Source organism: Somniosus microcephalus, chromosome 17 (assembly GCF_052327205.1).
Source record: "Somniosus microcephalus isolate GS21.2 chromosome 17, FLI_Smic_1.0, whole genome shotgun sequence".
In the NCBI taxonomy this organism is placed as follows: domain Eukaryota; kingdom Metazoa; phylum Chordata; class Chondrichthyes; order Squaliformes; family Somniosidae; genus Somniosus; species Somniosus microcephalus.
In genome coordinates this window covers 24,607,316-24,622,670 of record NC_141003.1, presented here as the reverse complement: position 1 = coordinate 24,622,670, position 15,355 = coordinate 24,607,316, and the positions used below count along the sequence as shown (strand labels likewise).

At 45.7% G+C, this 15,355-nt stretch overlaps 1 protein-coding gene across 1 annotated transcript in view; it reads left to right on the top strand.

Moving 5' to 3' along the window:
• Positions 1 to 14,901, top strand: part of arhgef39 (Rho guanine nucleotide exchange factor (GEF) 39) — a 99,284-nt gene extending 84,383 nt beyond the window's left edge. Inside the window, exons 10-12 of the mRNA XM_086010068.1 lie at positions 7,533 to 7,665; positions 7,829 to 7,932; positions 11,451 to 14,901. Of these exons, the coding sequence (XP_085866194.1) occupies positions 7,533 to 7,665; positions 7,829 to 7,932; positions 11,451 to 11,508 (295 nt within the window). The 3' untranslated portion in view covers positions 11,509 to 14,901. The remainder of the gene's footprint in view (positions 1 to 7,532; positions 7,666 to 7,828; positions 7,933 to 11,450) is intronic.
• The last annotated feature ends 454 nt before the right edge of the window (positions 14,902 to 15,355 follow it).

The window sequence follows — 15,355 nt, the reverse complement described above, 5'->3', positions numbered from 1 at the left end:
TCGCCGATCCTTCATCGTAGCTGGGTCAAAATCCTGGAACACCCTCCCTAACAGCACTATGGGAGTACCATCACCACACGGACTGCAGCGGTTCAAGAAGGCGGCTCACCGCCACCTTCTCGAGGGCAACTAGGGATGGGCAATAAATGCTGGCCTTGCCAGCGATGCCCACATCTCATGAATGAATAAAATAAAATTAGAGGGTTGGTTAACTGACAGGAAACAGAGAGTAGGAATAAACAGGTCATTTTCCGGTTGGCGGGTTGTAACTAGTGGGGTGCCGCAAGGATCAGTGCTTGGGCCTCAGCTATTTACAATCTATACTAATGACTTGAATACATTTTCTCGGTCCCTTCATCCAAGTTTGCTGACAATACGCAGCTATGTGGGAAAGTAAGTGAGGATGTCACAAAGCGCCTGCAAAGTGATATAGACAGGTTGAGTGAGCGGGCAATAAGGTGGCAGATGGAGTATAATGTGGGGAAATGTGATGTTATTCACTTTGGTAGGAAGAATAGAAAAACAGAATATTTTTTAAATGGTGAGAAACTATTAAATGTTGGTGTTCAGGGAGATTTAGGTGTCCTCGTACAGGAAACACAAAGTGAGCACGCAGGTATTGCAAGCAATTAGGAAGGCATGTTGGCCTTTATTGCAAGGGGGTTGGAGTACAAGCGTAAGGAAGTTTTACTACAATTGTACAAGTCTTTGATGAGACCACACCTGGAGTATTATGCACAGTTTTGGTCTCATTATCTGAGAAAGGACATACACGCCTCGAGGCGGTGCAACGAAGATTCACTCGCTTGATCCCTGGGATGAGAGGGCTGTCCTATGATGAGAGATTGAGTAGATTAGGCCGATACTCTCTGGAGTTTAGAAGAATGAGAGGTGATCTCATTGAAACATATAAGATTCTGAGGGAGATTGACAGGGTAGATGCAGAGAGGATGTTTCCCCTGGCTGGAGCGTCAAGAACCAGGGGTCAGGGTCTCAGAATAAGGGGTCGGCCATTTAGGACTGAGATGAGGAGGAATTTCTTCACTCAGAGGGTTGTGAATCTTTGGAATTCTCTGCTGCAGAGGGCTATAGATGCTGAGTCGTTGTGTATATTCAAGGCTGAGATCAATAGATTTTTGGACTCTTGGGGAATCAACGGATTTGGGGATCGGGCAGGAAAGTGGAGTTACATAGAAACATAGAATATCGGAGCAGGAGTAGGCCATTCGGCCCTTCGAGCCTGCTCCGCCATTCAATGAGATCATGGCTGATCATCCAGATTCAGTACCCTGTCCCTGCCTTCTCCCCATATCCCTTGATCCCTTTAGCCTTAAGAAATATATCCAACTCTTTCTTGAATATATTTAATGAACTGGCCTCCACCGCCCTCTGTGGCAGAGAATTCCACAGATTCACCACTCTCTGGGTGAAGAAATTCCTCCTCATTTCAGTCCTAAATGTCCTACCCCTTATCCTTCGACTATGACCCCTGGTTCTGGACTCCCCGACCATCGGGAACATCCTTCCAGCATCTAGTCTGTCCAGGCCTGACAGAATTTTATAGGTTTCGATGAGATCCCCTTGCAATCTTCTAAACTCCAGTGAGTATAAGCCCAATCGACACAATCTCTCCTCATACGTCATTCCTGCCATCCCAGGTATCAGCCTGGTGAATCTTCGCTGCACTCCTTCCATGGCAAGAACGTCCTTCCTCAGATAAGGCGACCAAAACTGCACACAATACTCAAGGTGCGGTCTCACCAAGGCCCTGTACAACTGTAGCAAGACATCCTTGTTCCTGTACTCGAACCCTCTTGCTACGAAGGCCAACATACCATTTGCCTTCTTAACTGCCTGCTGCACCTGCATGCTTACCTTCAGCGACTGGTGCACAAGAACACCCAGGGCTCTTTGCACTTCCCCTTCTCCCAATCTATTGCCATTCAAATAATAATCTGCCTTCCTGTTTTTGCCACCAAAGTGGATAACCTCACATTTATCCACATTATAGTGCATTTGCCATGTTTCTGCCCAATCACCTAACCTGTCCAAATCGTACTGGAGTTTCATGACATCCTCCTCACAGCATACCCTCCCACTCAGCTTTGTGTCGTCTGCAAATTTGGAGATATTACATCCAATTCCCTCGTCCAGATCATTAATATATATTGTGAACAGCTGGGGTCCTAGGACCAATCCTTGCGGTACCCCACTAGTCACTGCCTGCCACTCGGAAAACGACCCATTTATTCCAACTCTTTGCTTTCTGTCCGCCAACCAGTTCTCTATCCAAGTCAATACCTTGCCCCCAATCCCATGTGCCTTAATTTTGCATGCTAATCTCTTATGCGGGACCTTATCGAAAGCCTTCTGAAAGTCCAAATACACCACATCCACTGGTTATCCCTTATCTATTTTACCAGTTGCATCCTCAAAAAATTCCAGTAGATTAGTCAAGCATGATGTACCTTTTGTAAATCCATGTTGACTTTGTCCGATCCTGTCGCTGCTTTCCAAGTGCTCTGCTATTACATCTTTTATAATGGACTCTAGCATTTCCCCACTACCGATGTCAGGCTTACCGGTCTATAATTCCCCACTTTTTCTCTGCCACCTTTTTTGATTGGTGGGGTAACATTAGCTACCCTCCAATCCATGGGTACTGTTCCAGAGTCTATCGAGTTCTGGAAGATGACCAGCAATGCATCTACTATTTCTAGGGCCACTTCCTTAAGTACCCTGGGATGTAGATTATCAGGCCCTGGGGATTTATCGGCCTTCAGTCCCATCAATTTTCCTAACACCATTTCCCTACAAATACTGATTTCTTTCAGTTCCACCCTTTCATCAGACCCTATGTTCCCCGGTATTTCTAGAAGGTTATTTGTGTCCTCCTTTGTGAAGACAGAATCAAAATATGTATTTAGTTGGTGTGCCATTTCTTTGTTCCCCATTATAAATTCCCCTGATTCTGACTGCAAGGGACCTACTTCACCAATCTTTTTCTCTTCACATATCTATAAAAGCTTTTACAGTCAGTTTTTATGTTCCTTGCAAGCTTACTCTCATATTCCATTTTCCCTTTGTCCTCCTTTGTTGAATCCTGAACTGCTCCCAATCCTCAGGATTATTGCTTTTTCTGGCCAATTTTTATGTCCTCTCCTTAGATCTTATGCTATCCCTAATTTCCCTTGTTAGCCACGGTTGAGTCACCTTTTTTGTTTTATTTTTATGCCAAACTGGGATGAACAACTTCTGTAGTTCATCCATTCGGTCTTTGAATGTTTGCCATTGCCTATCCGCCGTCAACCCTTTGAGTGCCATTCCCCAATCAATCCTACCCAACTCGCTCCTCAGACCATCGTAGTTTCCTTTATTTAAATTGAGGACCCTAGTCTCTGAGTCTACTACTTCATTCTCCATCTTAATGAAGAATTCGATCATATTATGATCGCTCCGACCCAAGGGGCCTCGTACAACAAGATTGCTAATTAATCCTTTCTCGTTACATAATACCCAGTCTAAGATGGCCTGATCTCTGGTTGGTTCCTCGACATATTGGTCCAGGATACCATCCCGTAAACACTCCAGGAATTCCTCCTCCACAGTATTGTTACTAATTTGGTTAGCCCAATCTATATGTAGATTAAAGTCACCCATGATGACTGCTGTGCCCTTATTGCGCGCTTCTTTAATTTCCCTTTTAATGCCATCCCCAACCTCCGCCTTACTGTTTGGAGGTCTATATACCACTCCCACTAACGTTTTCTGCCCCTTGGTATTTCTCAGTTCTACCCATACAGATTCCACATCATCAGAGCTAATATCCTTCCTTACAATTGTATTAATCCCTTTAACCAGTAATGCTACCCCACCTCCCTTTCCTTTTTGCCTATCTTTCCTGAATATCAAATACCCCTGGATGTTGAGTTCCCAGTCTTGGCCATCCTTGAGCCACGTTTCCGTAATCCCAACCAAATCCTATTCGTTTACCTCTTTTTGCGCAGCCAATTCATCCACCTTATTACAAATGCTCCTTGCATTAAGACACAAAGCCTTCAGGCTTGTTTTTTTAACGCTCTTAGACCTATTAGAATTATTATTTACTTTGGCCACGTTTGATTTAAACCGTTGATTTCTCTGACTGCCACTTTTGTTTTTCTCCTTCCTATCTTTTGCTTTTATCCTTGTTTCCCTTTCCTTTGTCTCCCTGCTCAGGTTCCCAACCCCCTTCCATTTTAGTTTAAACCCTCCCCCACAGCACTAGCAAACAAACCCCCTAGGACATCGGTTCCAGCCCTGCCCAGGTGCTGACTGTCCGGTTTGAACTGGTCCCATCTCCCCCAGAACCGGTTCCAATGTCCCAGGAACTTGAATCCCTCCCCCTGGCACCATTCCTCTAGCCACGTATTCATCTGAAGTATCCTTCTATTTCTACTCTGACTAGCACGTGGCACTGGTAGCAATCCTGAGATTACTACCTTTTGAGGTCCTGTTTTTTAGTTTACCTCCTAACTCCCTATATTCTGCTTTTAGGACCTTATCCTGCTTTTTACCTACATCGTTGGTGCCTATATGCACCACGACAACTGGCTGTTCACCCTCCCCTTCCAAGATGTTCTGCAGCCGCTCGGAGACATCCTTGACCCTTGCACCAGGGAGGCAACACACCATCCTGGAGTCTCGTTTGTGGCCGCAGAAACGCCTATCTATTCCCCTTACAATTGAATCCCCTATTACTATAGCTCTACCACTCTTTTTCCTCCCATTCTGTGCAGCAGAGCCACCCCTGGTGCCAGGAAGTTGGCTGCTGCTGCCTTCCTCTGATAAGCCATCCCCCCCAACAGTACTCAAAGTGGTGTATCTGTTGGTGAAGGGGATGGCCACAGGGGACCCCTGCACTACCTGCCTGCGCCTAGTACTCTGCCTGTTGGTCACCCGTTCCCTTCCTGTCCAACTCCCTAAACGTGCTATTTTCGATGTCCCGAGCATCGTGAACGCTCCAGTATGCATCCAATCGCAGCTCCAGCGCCGCAATGCGGTCTGTCAGTAGCTGCAGCTGGGTGCACTTCCTGCACACGTAGTTGTCAGGGACACAGGAAGTGTCCCTGAGTTCCCACATATCGCAGGAGGAGCATATCACGTGCCCGGGCTGTCCTGCCATGATTTACCCTTTACTTAATTGAATTTAAATTAAATCAATCAATCCCACTAATTACACTACAGTTAAATAGTTTACCAACAGTCCCCGCTACACCAGAGAGACCTTAGAAACTATAAACCAGAGTTAAAGTTTAAAAAAGAGAGAAATACTTGCCAACCAATCACTTACCTGCTTCCTGCTGACGTCACACTTTGATTGCTTTTTACCTCTCTCCCCTGCTGCTGAGTTGGTGCTCCTTGCTGCCGGTTTTAAGCTCCGCCTCGCGCTGCAATCCTCACCCAGGTCCGATGCTCTGGTCGGGCCTCGTTCACTGCCGGTTATAAGCTCTGCCTCGCGCTGCAATCCTCACCCAGGTCCGATGCTCTGGTCGGGCCTCGTTCGCTGCCGGTTTTAAGCTCCGCCTCGCGCTGCAATCCTCACCCAGGTCCGATGCTCTGGTCGGGCCTCGTTCGCTGCCGGTTATAAGCTCCACCTCGTGCTGCAATCCTCACCCAGGTCCGATGCTCTGGCCGGGCCTCGTTCGCTGCCGGTTTTAAGCTCCGCCTCGCGCTGCAATCCTCACCCAGGTCCGATGTTCAGGTCGGGCCTCGTTTGCTGCTGGTTTTAAGCTCCGCCTTGTGCTGCAATCCTCACCCAGGTCCGATGCTCTGGTCGGGCCTCGTTCGCTGCCGGTTTTAAGCTCCGGTTATAAGCAGGCATGATCTTATTGAATGGCGGAGCAGGCTCGAAGGGCCGTATGACCTACTCCTACTTCTTCTGTTCTTAGAAGGTGGTGGGGGGCCTTCATCTTGAACTGCTGCAGTCCATGTCGTACTGATTATTCTTTGGGGCGGTTTCATACAATTGAGTGTCTTGTTCGGCCACTTCAGAGTACAATTGAGAGTGAATCACATTGATGTGGGACTGGAGTCACACAGGCTAAACCGGGTAAGGACCGGAGGCTTCCTTCCCTAAAGGACATTAGTGAACCAGTTGGATTTTAATGACAATCCCACAGCTTCATGGTCACTTTTACTGACGCCAGCTTTTTATTTCCAGATTTATTTATTTTTTTAACTGATTTCAAATTCTCAAACTGCCAAGGTGGGATTTGAACGCGCAGTCTCTGGATTGTATTACAGGAAACTTTGTGCTATCCGGCACCGACGGGACCGAGCTGTTGCCGTTTCCTCAAAACTGCCGGACACTCCAGCGCTGATGTTGAAACATACGGAGATTTTCAGCTCCGTGTGAATCAACAAACACTGTTGCTTAGCAACAGCTTCTAAACAGTCGGCAAGCGTCTCTGTAGCGTCTCTAGCTGAAGCTGTTGCTTAGCTGCAGAGCTTGACTGTTGAGAAAAAAGCAACGAAAAGAAAAAAAACCTAACGAAACGGCTCCTAATTTTTGCCAGTGGCTCGAGCTTGCCGGGCATTTAGCCTCCGGATAACAAAGTTTCCTGTATTCCAGTAGCATAACCACTACACTACCATACCCTTAAAGCTGGCACTGAATCCCCTGTATTATAATAAACTTGAGTAAACACAAGAATTGCATTTTCCTGCAAAAAAAAAGTAAAGGAGCACAGCTTGAATATTGGTTTCACGTTGGTCATAGTTGTTATCTTTGAGTGTCAGTTTGGCTCAGTGATGGCACTCTTGCCTCTGAGAGCTCGCCCCACTCCAGGGACTTGAGCACATACATAATCTAGGCTGATCCTCCAGTGCAGTACTGAGGGAGTGCTGCACTGTCTGAGGTGCCGTCTGTGAGATGAGATGTTAAACCGAGGTCCCGCTCAGGTGGACGAAAAAGATCCGGTGACACTTGTGCTTAACGAAAAGCTGTGGCATTCTCCCAGTCCTGGCCAAGACTCATCATTCAGCCAACACCACCAAAAACAGATTAGCTGGTCATTTATCTCATTAGCTGTTGTGGGACCTTGCTGTGCACAAATTGACTGCTGCATTTGCCTACAAAACAGGGGGACTGCACTTAAAAAGTAATTTAGTGGCTGCAGAGCACTGTGGGGCATCCTGCGAATGTGGAAGGTCGCAATCCTCTGCAGTTCTCGAGGGGTTAACTACCGTTGCAGAAGAGTGACCTTCTCGCTGGCTTTCAGAATAGACGCCCAATTTAGGAGTCAATTTCAGGAAGCTTTTACTTGGCCCCTAAACCAACATCAGAGACCTTGTTGTCATTGTGCGAGTTGAATTTGAGTTTTGATCTTCAAAAGTGAACGTTAATGACCTGAGAATAACGTCTAATCCAAATATGGTGGCAACCTGTCTGAAATATGCAGCTTAAAATGTTTCTTTCAGCCTATCCAGGTTCAGTGCAGAAGAGAGGCAACATATTACTGATTGAACTTGTTTTACTTGTAATGTCACAGACAGTTGAGATCCCGGTCTATCATTATGCAGAGGAAGGATAATCTCGCAAGGAGGCCCTTGCGGTCGGTCGAAAACTCAACGTCAATGAAAACCTACTCGACTACCCCTAAAAGTGGAAGCAAGAGAAGCTTGGTAAGAATTTATTTCTGGAAATGAGGGACGCTAAAAGCTGCCACTTCCAAGGGATGGCTCTGAGAGTTCATTTATTGTCACCTGAAGGAAGCTCGTGATTAACTGTTAAAACTCCCGTGTAATAAGTGACCTCTGTTTTCCTTTTTTTTTGATTTGCTGACAGAATGGCGATCAGCACCAGGAGAAGGAGACGAGCACAAACAGCAAGCCTAGGAATGAAGGGGCAGCAGCGAAGAGAATTAGACTGGCGCCAAATCCCACCGTGAGGTAATCTAAATTGTTCCTTTATTTGAAAGAAGTCGTTTGTGCGCCATTGCACAGCATGCTGTTTTGCTCTTTCTCTGAATGCACTCAGACTGTTCTATTGATCCTACATCACACACACATTCTGGCTACTCTTTTGAACTTAAAACGACTTCCTTTGGATAAAAGGTTTTATGAATTTTTAAATAGCTAAATGCTGCACTGTACTTTGCTGACATTTCCACTAGATGGCTCCAAAGCACATGCATTTGAATTTAATCCTTTATTTAAGTCTGCCAGTGCCGGTTTTTAAACTACATTTTCTACAGTACTTTCTACCCGGATGCTGTACGATGTGATGGGCCACCACCACAGCTGGATGTAGCGTCACCTCAAACACCAAGGTCTTCGTGTTTTCTGTCTATGGCCAATTACGTTATGTAGTCTTTCACAGCTGGATTCGTAGGCGGTGAATTTACATGTGATTTTTTTTTTTTCCCCTGCTCGTAGAGTCATAGAGTTATACAGCACAGAAAGAGGCCCTTCGGCCCATCGTGTCCGTGCCGGCCATCAAGCCCTATCTATTCTAATCCTATTTTCCAGCACTCGGTCCATAGCCTTGAATGCTATGGTGTTTCAAGAGCTCATCTAAATGCTTCTTGAATGTTGTGAGGGTTCCTGCCTCTACCACCCTTTCAGGCAGTGAGTTCCAGATTTCAACCGCCCTCTGGGTGAAAAAGTTTTTCCTCAAATCCCCTCTAAACCTCCTGCCCCTTATCTTGAAACTATGCCCCCTGGTTATTGACTCCTCTACTAAGGGGAAAAGTTCCTTTCTATCTACCCTATCTATGCCCCTCATAATTTTGTACACCTCAATCAGGTCCCCCCTCAGCCTTCTCTGCTTTAAGGAAAACAACCCCAGCCTGTCCAGTCTCTCTTCATAGCTGAAGCGCTCCAGCCCAGGTAACATCCTGGTGAATTGCCTCTGCACCCTCTCCAATGCAATCACATCCTTCCTATAGTGTGGCGACCAGAACTGCAGTCAGTATTCCAGCTGTGGCTTAACTAGCATTTTGTACAGCTCCATCATAACCTCCCTGCTCTTGCATTCATTAGCTGAGGCATAGAATATAAGTATCCCATATGCCTTTTTAACCACCTTATCTACCTGTCCTGCTGCCTTCAGGGATTTATGTACATGCACACCAAGGCTCCTCTGTCCTTCCTAGGATCCTACCATTCATTGTTTATCCCCTTGCCTTATTAGTCCTCCCAAAATGCATCACCTCACACTTTTCAGGGTTAAATTCCATTTGCCACTGTTCTGCCCATCTGACCAACCCATCTATATCATCCTGTAGCCTAAGGCTTCCCTCCTCGCTATTTACCACTCCACCAATTTTCGTGTCATCTGCGAACTTACTGATCATACCTCCTACATTCATATCTAAATCATTACAAACAGCAAAGGACCCAGCACCGATCCCTGCGGTACACCACTGGACACAGGCTTCCAGTCACAAAAACAGCCTTCGACCATCACCCTCTGCCTCCTGCCACTAAGCCAATTTTGGATCCAATGTGCCAAATTGCCCTGGATCCCATGGGCTCTTACCTTCTTGACCAGTCTCCCATGCGGGACTTTGTCAAAAGCCTTACTGAAGTCCATGTAGACTACATCAACTGCACTACCCTCATCCACACACCTAGTCACCCCCGTCTGCCGTAACTTTGATGGAAGAGCTGTGGAAACCCCAGGGGGAAATGGTGCGAGTGGAGGTCTTCAGTGGAAGTTGCGACGGGGAGAATCCCCGTGGAAATTCACCTCCATAGAATTGACAGCATAGAAGGAAGCTATTCAGCCCATTGCCACTTGACAGCTCTTCGACTGCCTGCTCCAATCCCATTTCATTGACATCTCCCCATTTTTCTTGCTCTTCCTGTTCAAATATTTATCCAATCACCTTAAATCTGTGCCCTCTGGTTATCGACCCTTCAGCCATTGGAAACCGTTTCTCTTTATTTACTCCATCTTAAACCCTTCATGATTTTAAACACCTATCAAATCTCCTCTTAGCCTTCTCTGCTCTAAGGAAAACAACCCTTATTTTGTATATACCTTGAATATTCGAATCATCTGGCCAGCGTTTCCAACTCTCTATGTAGTTACCCACTGGGGTTTATGTGGATCTGCTCTGAAGAGCACAGAGACTCATCACCATGCTTTGAAGTTTCAAAATCTAACTATTGACCAGTCCATTCAGTAGCTTTTTGATTTGCCCAATATGGAGTGCACACACTTGCTGTGGGTGCACTTACCTAAGCCCAAAGAACTTGATTGCAGGTTGGTAAGTGTGGGGCTCCCCCAATGTGTGCAGCAATGCTGCTGGAGTTTAGCCAGTACAGATGGCGCAGCTTACCAGCACAGACCATAATTAAATTTCCAACGCTATCTGGAGCCCTACTTGATGCTCCTGGTCTTTCCTGCGTGCGTTCTGGAACCAACATCCATCTTCCCCTTGGCCGAGATGGTCCCGACCCACTCCATAGAGAATTCTTCCAGCGCAAAATCTTCCCAAAGCTTAGCAACCTGGCTCACTGGGACTTGGAGACAGGTAGTACTTTGGTACGTTTTGTTACATAATAGGGGCTACCTAAACCTGAGTTACTATTGGGGCAATGCGACTCAGACTGCTGCTTTGAATGGGTTCCTGTAGCGACAGAAGGCACCATATTGTAGACCCTCCAGATCTTTCCTAGATGCAAACAAAATATATTGGCCACGCAGGTTGTCCACTTGTAGAGGGAGGGGGAAATGTTTTGGATGTAAGAGCTCGGTGGCTACATGCCAAGCAGACTCAACAGTTTGTGAAAAAAAGATTGACCTACTTTTGCTTCTATCTTTTAACACGAGGAAGACTAAAAATGTTATCTTTGCTTCACTCTCATGAAAGAAAGATCTGAGGTGCGTTACAGCTGCATTGAAACACGTTTCTACCGCTCAATGGCTCAAGTTTACCCAGAGAGTAGCTGAACTTTCCAGAGCTAGAAGATCCCAGGCTCTGTCTCTGGTCCACAGTGCGGTGATCTCAGTCAGGGTGGCAGTAGGAACACTGCAATTGGCCTTCAACGCCACTGCATTTGGGAAAGGAAATCCGATAACATTCACACTCAATGTTATCTGCCCTGGGAATCCATGTGTATGGGCATCGGGTGAGGACAGAATCAGGCTCTGCTGTGATGCCTCCTCCCCCTCTCTCTCTCTCTCTCTCTCTCTCCCCCCGCCCCCCGCATTGCCTGCCAACACCCACTGAACCTTATGGTGAAAAGTGGCCAATTGAGGGTGATCAACATCTTTGAGCCAAACCACCGGAAGGAATCCATGCCTTCAAGAGGGGAAAAAATATGGTGAAATAAACCAGAATTGTATTTCATCTCGCTTCTAGACATATGACGAATAGTCGCAATGCATCCTGTTTTAGAATGTTGTGTAGCTATATTACTGTAATTTTTGTTAAGGAGAACCTTTCTGACTTTTCCAGACATCAAGATGCTGGTGCCAGTGTGGAGCAGACGACCACCAATTGTGTCATTCTGTAAAGTTACTGTTAATCAACAAGGACTGGATCCCATTTCATATAGAGAGTGGTTTTTCGTATTATAATCATACAATGGACTCCTTCACACCACGTTTGAAGAATGCTGGTAATATTCCTGGAGCCGAAACTTGAATTGATGGTTTGGAGATAACTGTCCAGACTGACAGAAGATGCTACTCTTGAAATCTGCTGATCCAGAAGGTTTTGTGACATGACTCAGTATCTGACTCCTGCTGCTGAAGTATCATTGACTCAATGAGGTACCATCTGCTGGGATGGAATGAGGGACAACCACACAGCTAGTGTTAATACAGGTGTTAGTTGTCTGTTCCATCAGGAGTGGCCCTTGAATCCTGGCAGACCGTGCCTCGAACCCCAAGCAGTTCAGTCCTATTTGATTATTTTTCTTCTCTGTGTTTGTTTGAATTTCATGGGCCCGGCGATTCGGAAAGAGTTGTACTTGGCGCTTTTGTCTCATTGGTGGATCAGTTCTAAATGGGAATAGTAAGGTCTGTTCAGATCAGCAACTTGAGCTATACGCAAATTAATGGGAACGTGGATTGTTGAGCTGCATTTACACAATTGCAGGCCTAAGTGCAACTTGGCAATTTTAGTATAAAAGAACATATGGGCTAGCGGCCCATTGACATGGGTTGAATTTGAAGAGATGAGCAGTCTGAAGTGCAGTAAATGCTTGGCGTGAATAGCGGTAGTCTTTAAATCCAGTCAGAAACGTGCTCTGCTTGGCGAACGATGTGCGAGATTATAACCAAAAGGTTGTGTGCTGATGATATTTGCCGTTTTTATGTAAATAAGCTATCGTGGAGCAAGCTGCATTTGGTCCAACCTTTGTAGACTTGATATGGAGCCATTATTGATGGCGTTGAAGGAAGAGGCCAGTGAAGGGTTGTCGAGCTTGGAGTTTTCCAATCTGCGACAGCACCAATTTGTCTTTGCATCGCAGAGGTAAATGTTCGCCCAGCGTGGCGCTTTATGAAGGCCCGAATTTCCTCGCCTGCGCTCACTGCACACGGAAGATGGAAGCTTCCCCTGCGGTTGGATGCAATTTAAAGAGTGACGTTATCGATTAATTGTCTGGCATTATCCTCAAAAAACAAAAAAAAATGCAAATTACCAGTTTAGAATCTGATTCAAATATATCTGAATGCGATTTTAGTCTTAGTCATAGAGTCATAACAGCACAGAAGGAGGCCATTTGGACCATTGTGTCCGTGCCAACTCTCTGTTGAGCAATCCAGTCAGTCCCATTCTCCCACTCTATCCCTGTAGCCCTGCAAGTTTATTTCCCTCAAGTACCTATCCAGTCTCCCCTTGAAAACATTGAGTGTTATGACACAAAGCTGGGTGGGCGTGTGTGCTGTGAGGAGGATGCCGAGAAACTCCAGGATGATTTGGACAGGTTGGGTGATTGGGCAGAAGCATGGCAGATGCAGTATAATGTGGATAAATGTGAGGTTATCCACTTTGGTGGCAAAAACAGGAAGGCAGATTATTATCTGAACGGCAATAGATTGGGAGAAGGGGAAGTGCAACGAGACCTGGGTGTCCTTGTGCACCAGCTGCTGAAGGTAAGCATGCAGGTGCAGCAGGCGATTAAGAAGGCAAATGGTATGTTGGCCTTCGTAGCGAGAGGGTCCGAGTACAAGAACAAGGATGTCTTGCTGCAGTTGTACAGGGCCTTGGTGAGACCACACCTTGAGTATTGTGTGCAGTTTTGGTCGCCTTATCTGAGGAAGGATGTTCTTGCCATGGAAGGAGTGCAGCGAAGATTCACCAGACTGATACCTGGGATGGCAGGAATGACGTATGAGGAGAGATTGGGTCGATTGGGCTTATACTCGCTGGAGTTTAGAAGAATGAGAGGGGATCTCATTGAAACTTATAAAATTCCAACAGGACTAGACAGACTGGATGCAGCAAGGATGTTCCCGATGGCCGGGGAGTCCAGAACCAGGGGTTCACAGTCTAAGGATAAGGGGTAAGCCATTTAGGACAGAGATGAGGAGGAATTTCTTCACCCAGAGAGCGGTGAACCTGTGGAATTCTCTACCACAGAAGGCAGTGGAGGCCAATTCATTAAATATATTCAAGAAGGAGTTGGATATATTTCTTAAGGCTAAAGCGATCAAGGGATATGGGGAGAAAGCAGGGACAGGGTACTGAATTTGGATGATCAGCCATGATCTCATTGAATGGCGGAGCAGGCTCGAGGGGCCGAATGGCCTACTCCTGCTCCTATCTTCTGTTTCTATGTCTCCGCTTCCACCACTTCTGTCGACAGCGAGTTCCAGGTCCTCGCCACTCGCTGTGTAAAGTTTTTCCTCATGCCCCCCCTGTATCTCTTGCCCAAAGCCTTAAATCTGTGTCCCCTAGTCCTTGTACCATCAACTAGTGGGAACAGCCTTTCCCCGTCTAGCCTATCCAAACCTGTCATAATCTTGTACATCTCTATCAAATCACCCCTCAACCTCCTTTGCTCTAATGAAAACGAATCCAGCTTCTCCAACCTGTCCTTGTAGCTAAGATCCCCCATCCCCGGGACCATTCTGGTAAATCTCCTCTGCACCCTTTCAAGGGCCTTCACATCCTTCCTAAAGTGTGGTGACCAGAACTGGACACAATACTCCAGTTATGGCCTAAACAAAGCTTTATAAAGGTTCAGCATAACTCCTCTACTTTTGTACTCAATACCTCTATTTATGAAGCCCAAGATCCCATATGCTTTGTTAACCACTCTCTCAATATGTCCTGCCACCTTCAGGGACCTATGCACAATAACTCCCAGGTCCCTCTGTCCCTGCGCACTCTATAAAACTGTGCCATTAAGTGTATATTGCCTCTCCCTGTTCTGCCAAAATGCATCACCTCACATTTCTCTGTATTAAATTTTATCTGCCCATTTTGCTAACCTTTCTATGTCCTGTTGCAGTCAATTGGTATCATTATCACTGTTTGCCACACCCCCAAGTTTGGTGTCATCAGCAAATTTAGAAATTCTACTCTATTCCAATATCCAGGTCATTTATATATATCAAAAAAAGCAGTGGCCCCAGCACCGACCCTTGGGGAACACCGCTGTCTACCATCCTCCAGTCTGATTGAGCTGATGTAATATTTGTGCCATTGAAAATGCCAAATTTATTTTTTATTTAATGAGCAGTCTCTGAATGCCCACACTGCGAGCCAGGACAAATCCCCTTCAATCACAAAACAAACGTCTTAATTAATGGTTTAATGTTATGCGTTCCCAATTACAGCACATCCATCGATTTTATTGGTGTTAATTGTATAATGTTCCTGACTCAGTCATTGTTAAAACGGCTATTAATTTGCACTGCATAATATTGGCTAATAAATGTCTATATTCAAAAATCATTCGGCTGAGAATGCACCTTTTTAGCAACACGTGCACCCATTCTCTCCAGCGTGATTTTCACTAGCAATCTAGCCCGTGCTTCAGTACTTGTAGAGAATTGGGAGAAAATATTGGATGAAAGGAAGGATTTAAAGTTGCAGTGCCCCACAAATGTCTCTTAGCATTTATTGTTTAAGTGCATTAATTGCAAAAAAAGGTGAAGTTAAAATGATTTTTTGCTTTGAAAAAGAAATCTTCAGTGGTCTGTGTGAGATTTTGTTACATGCTATTGACCTGTTCTGTTCTGCGCTGCTAGTTATGTGTTCTACAAAGTCACTTATAAACCAAATATGAAGGTCTCGATCTCCGCTAGAGAAATGTAACCTCTCCTAAACTGTATCTGAAGTCCAGTTTTGACATGCAAGTGTTATCTGCTATTTTAAAGAAGATTTGTAGATCCTTTTGTGACCGA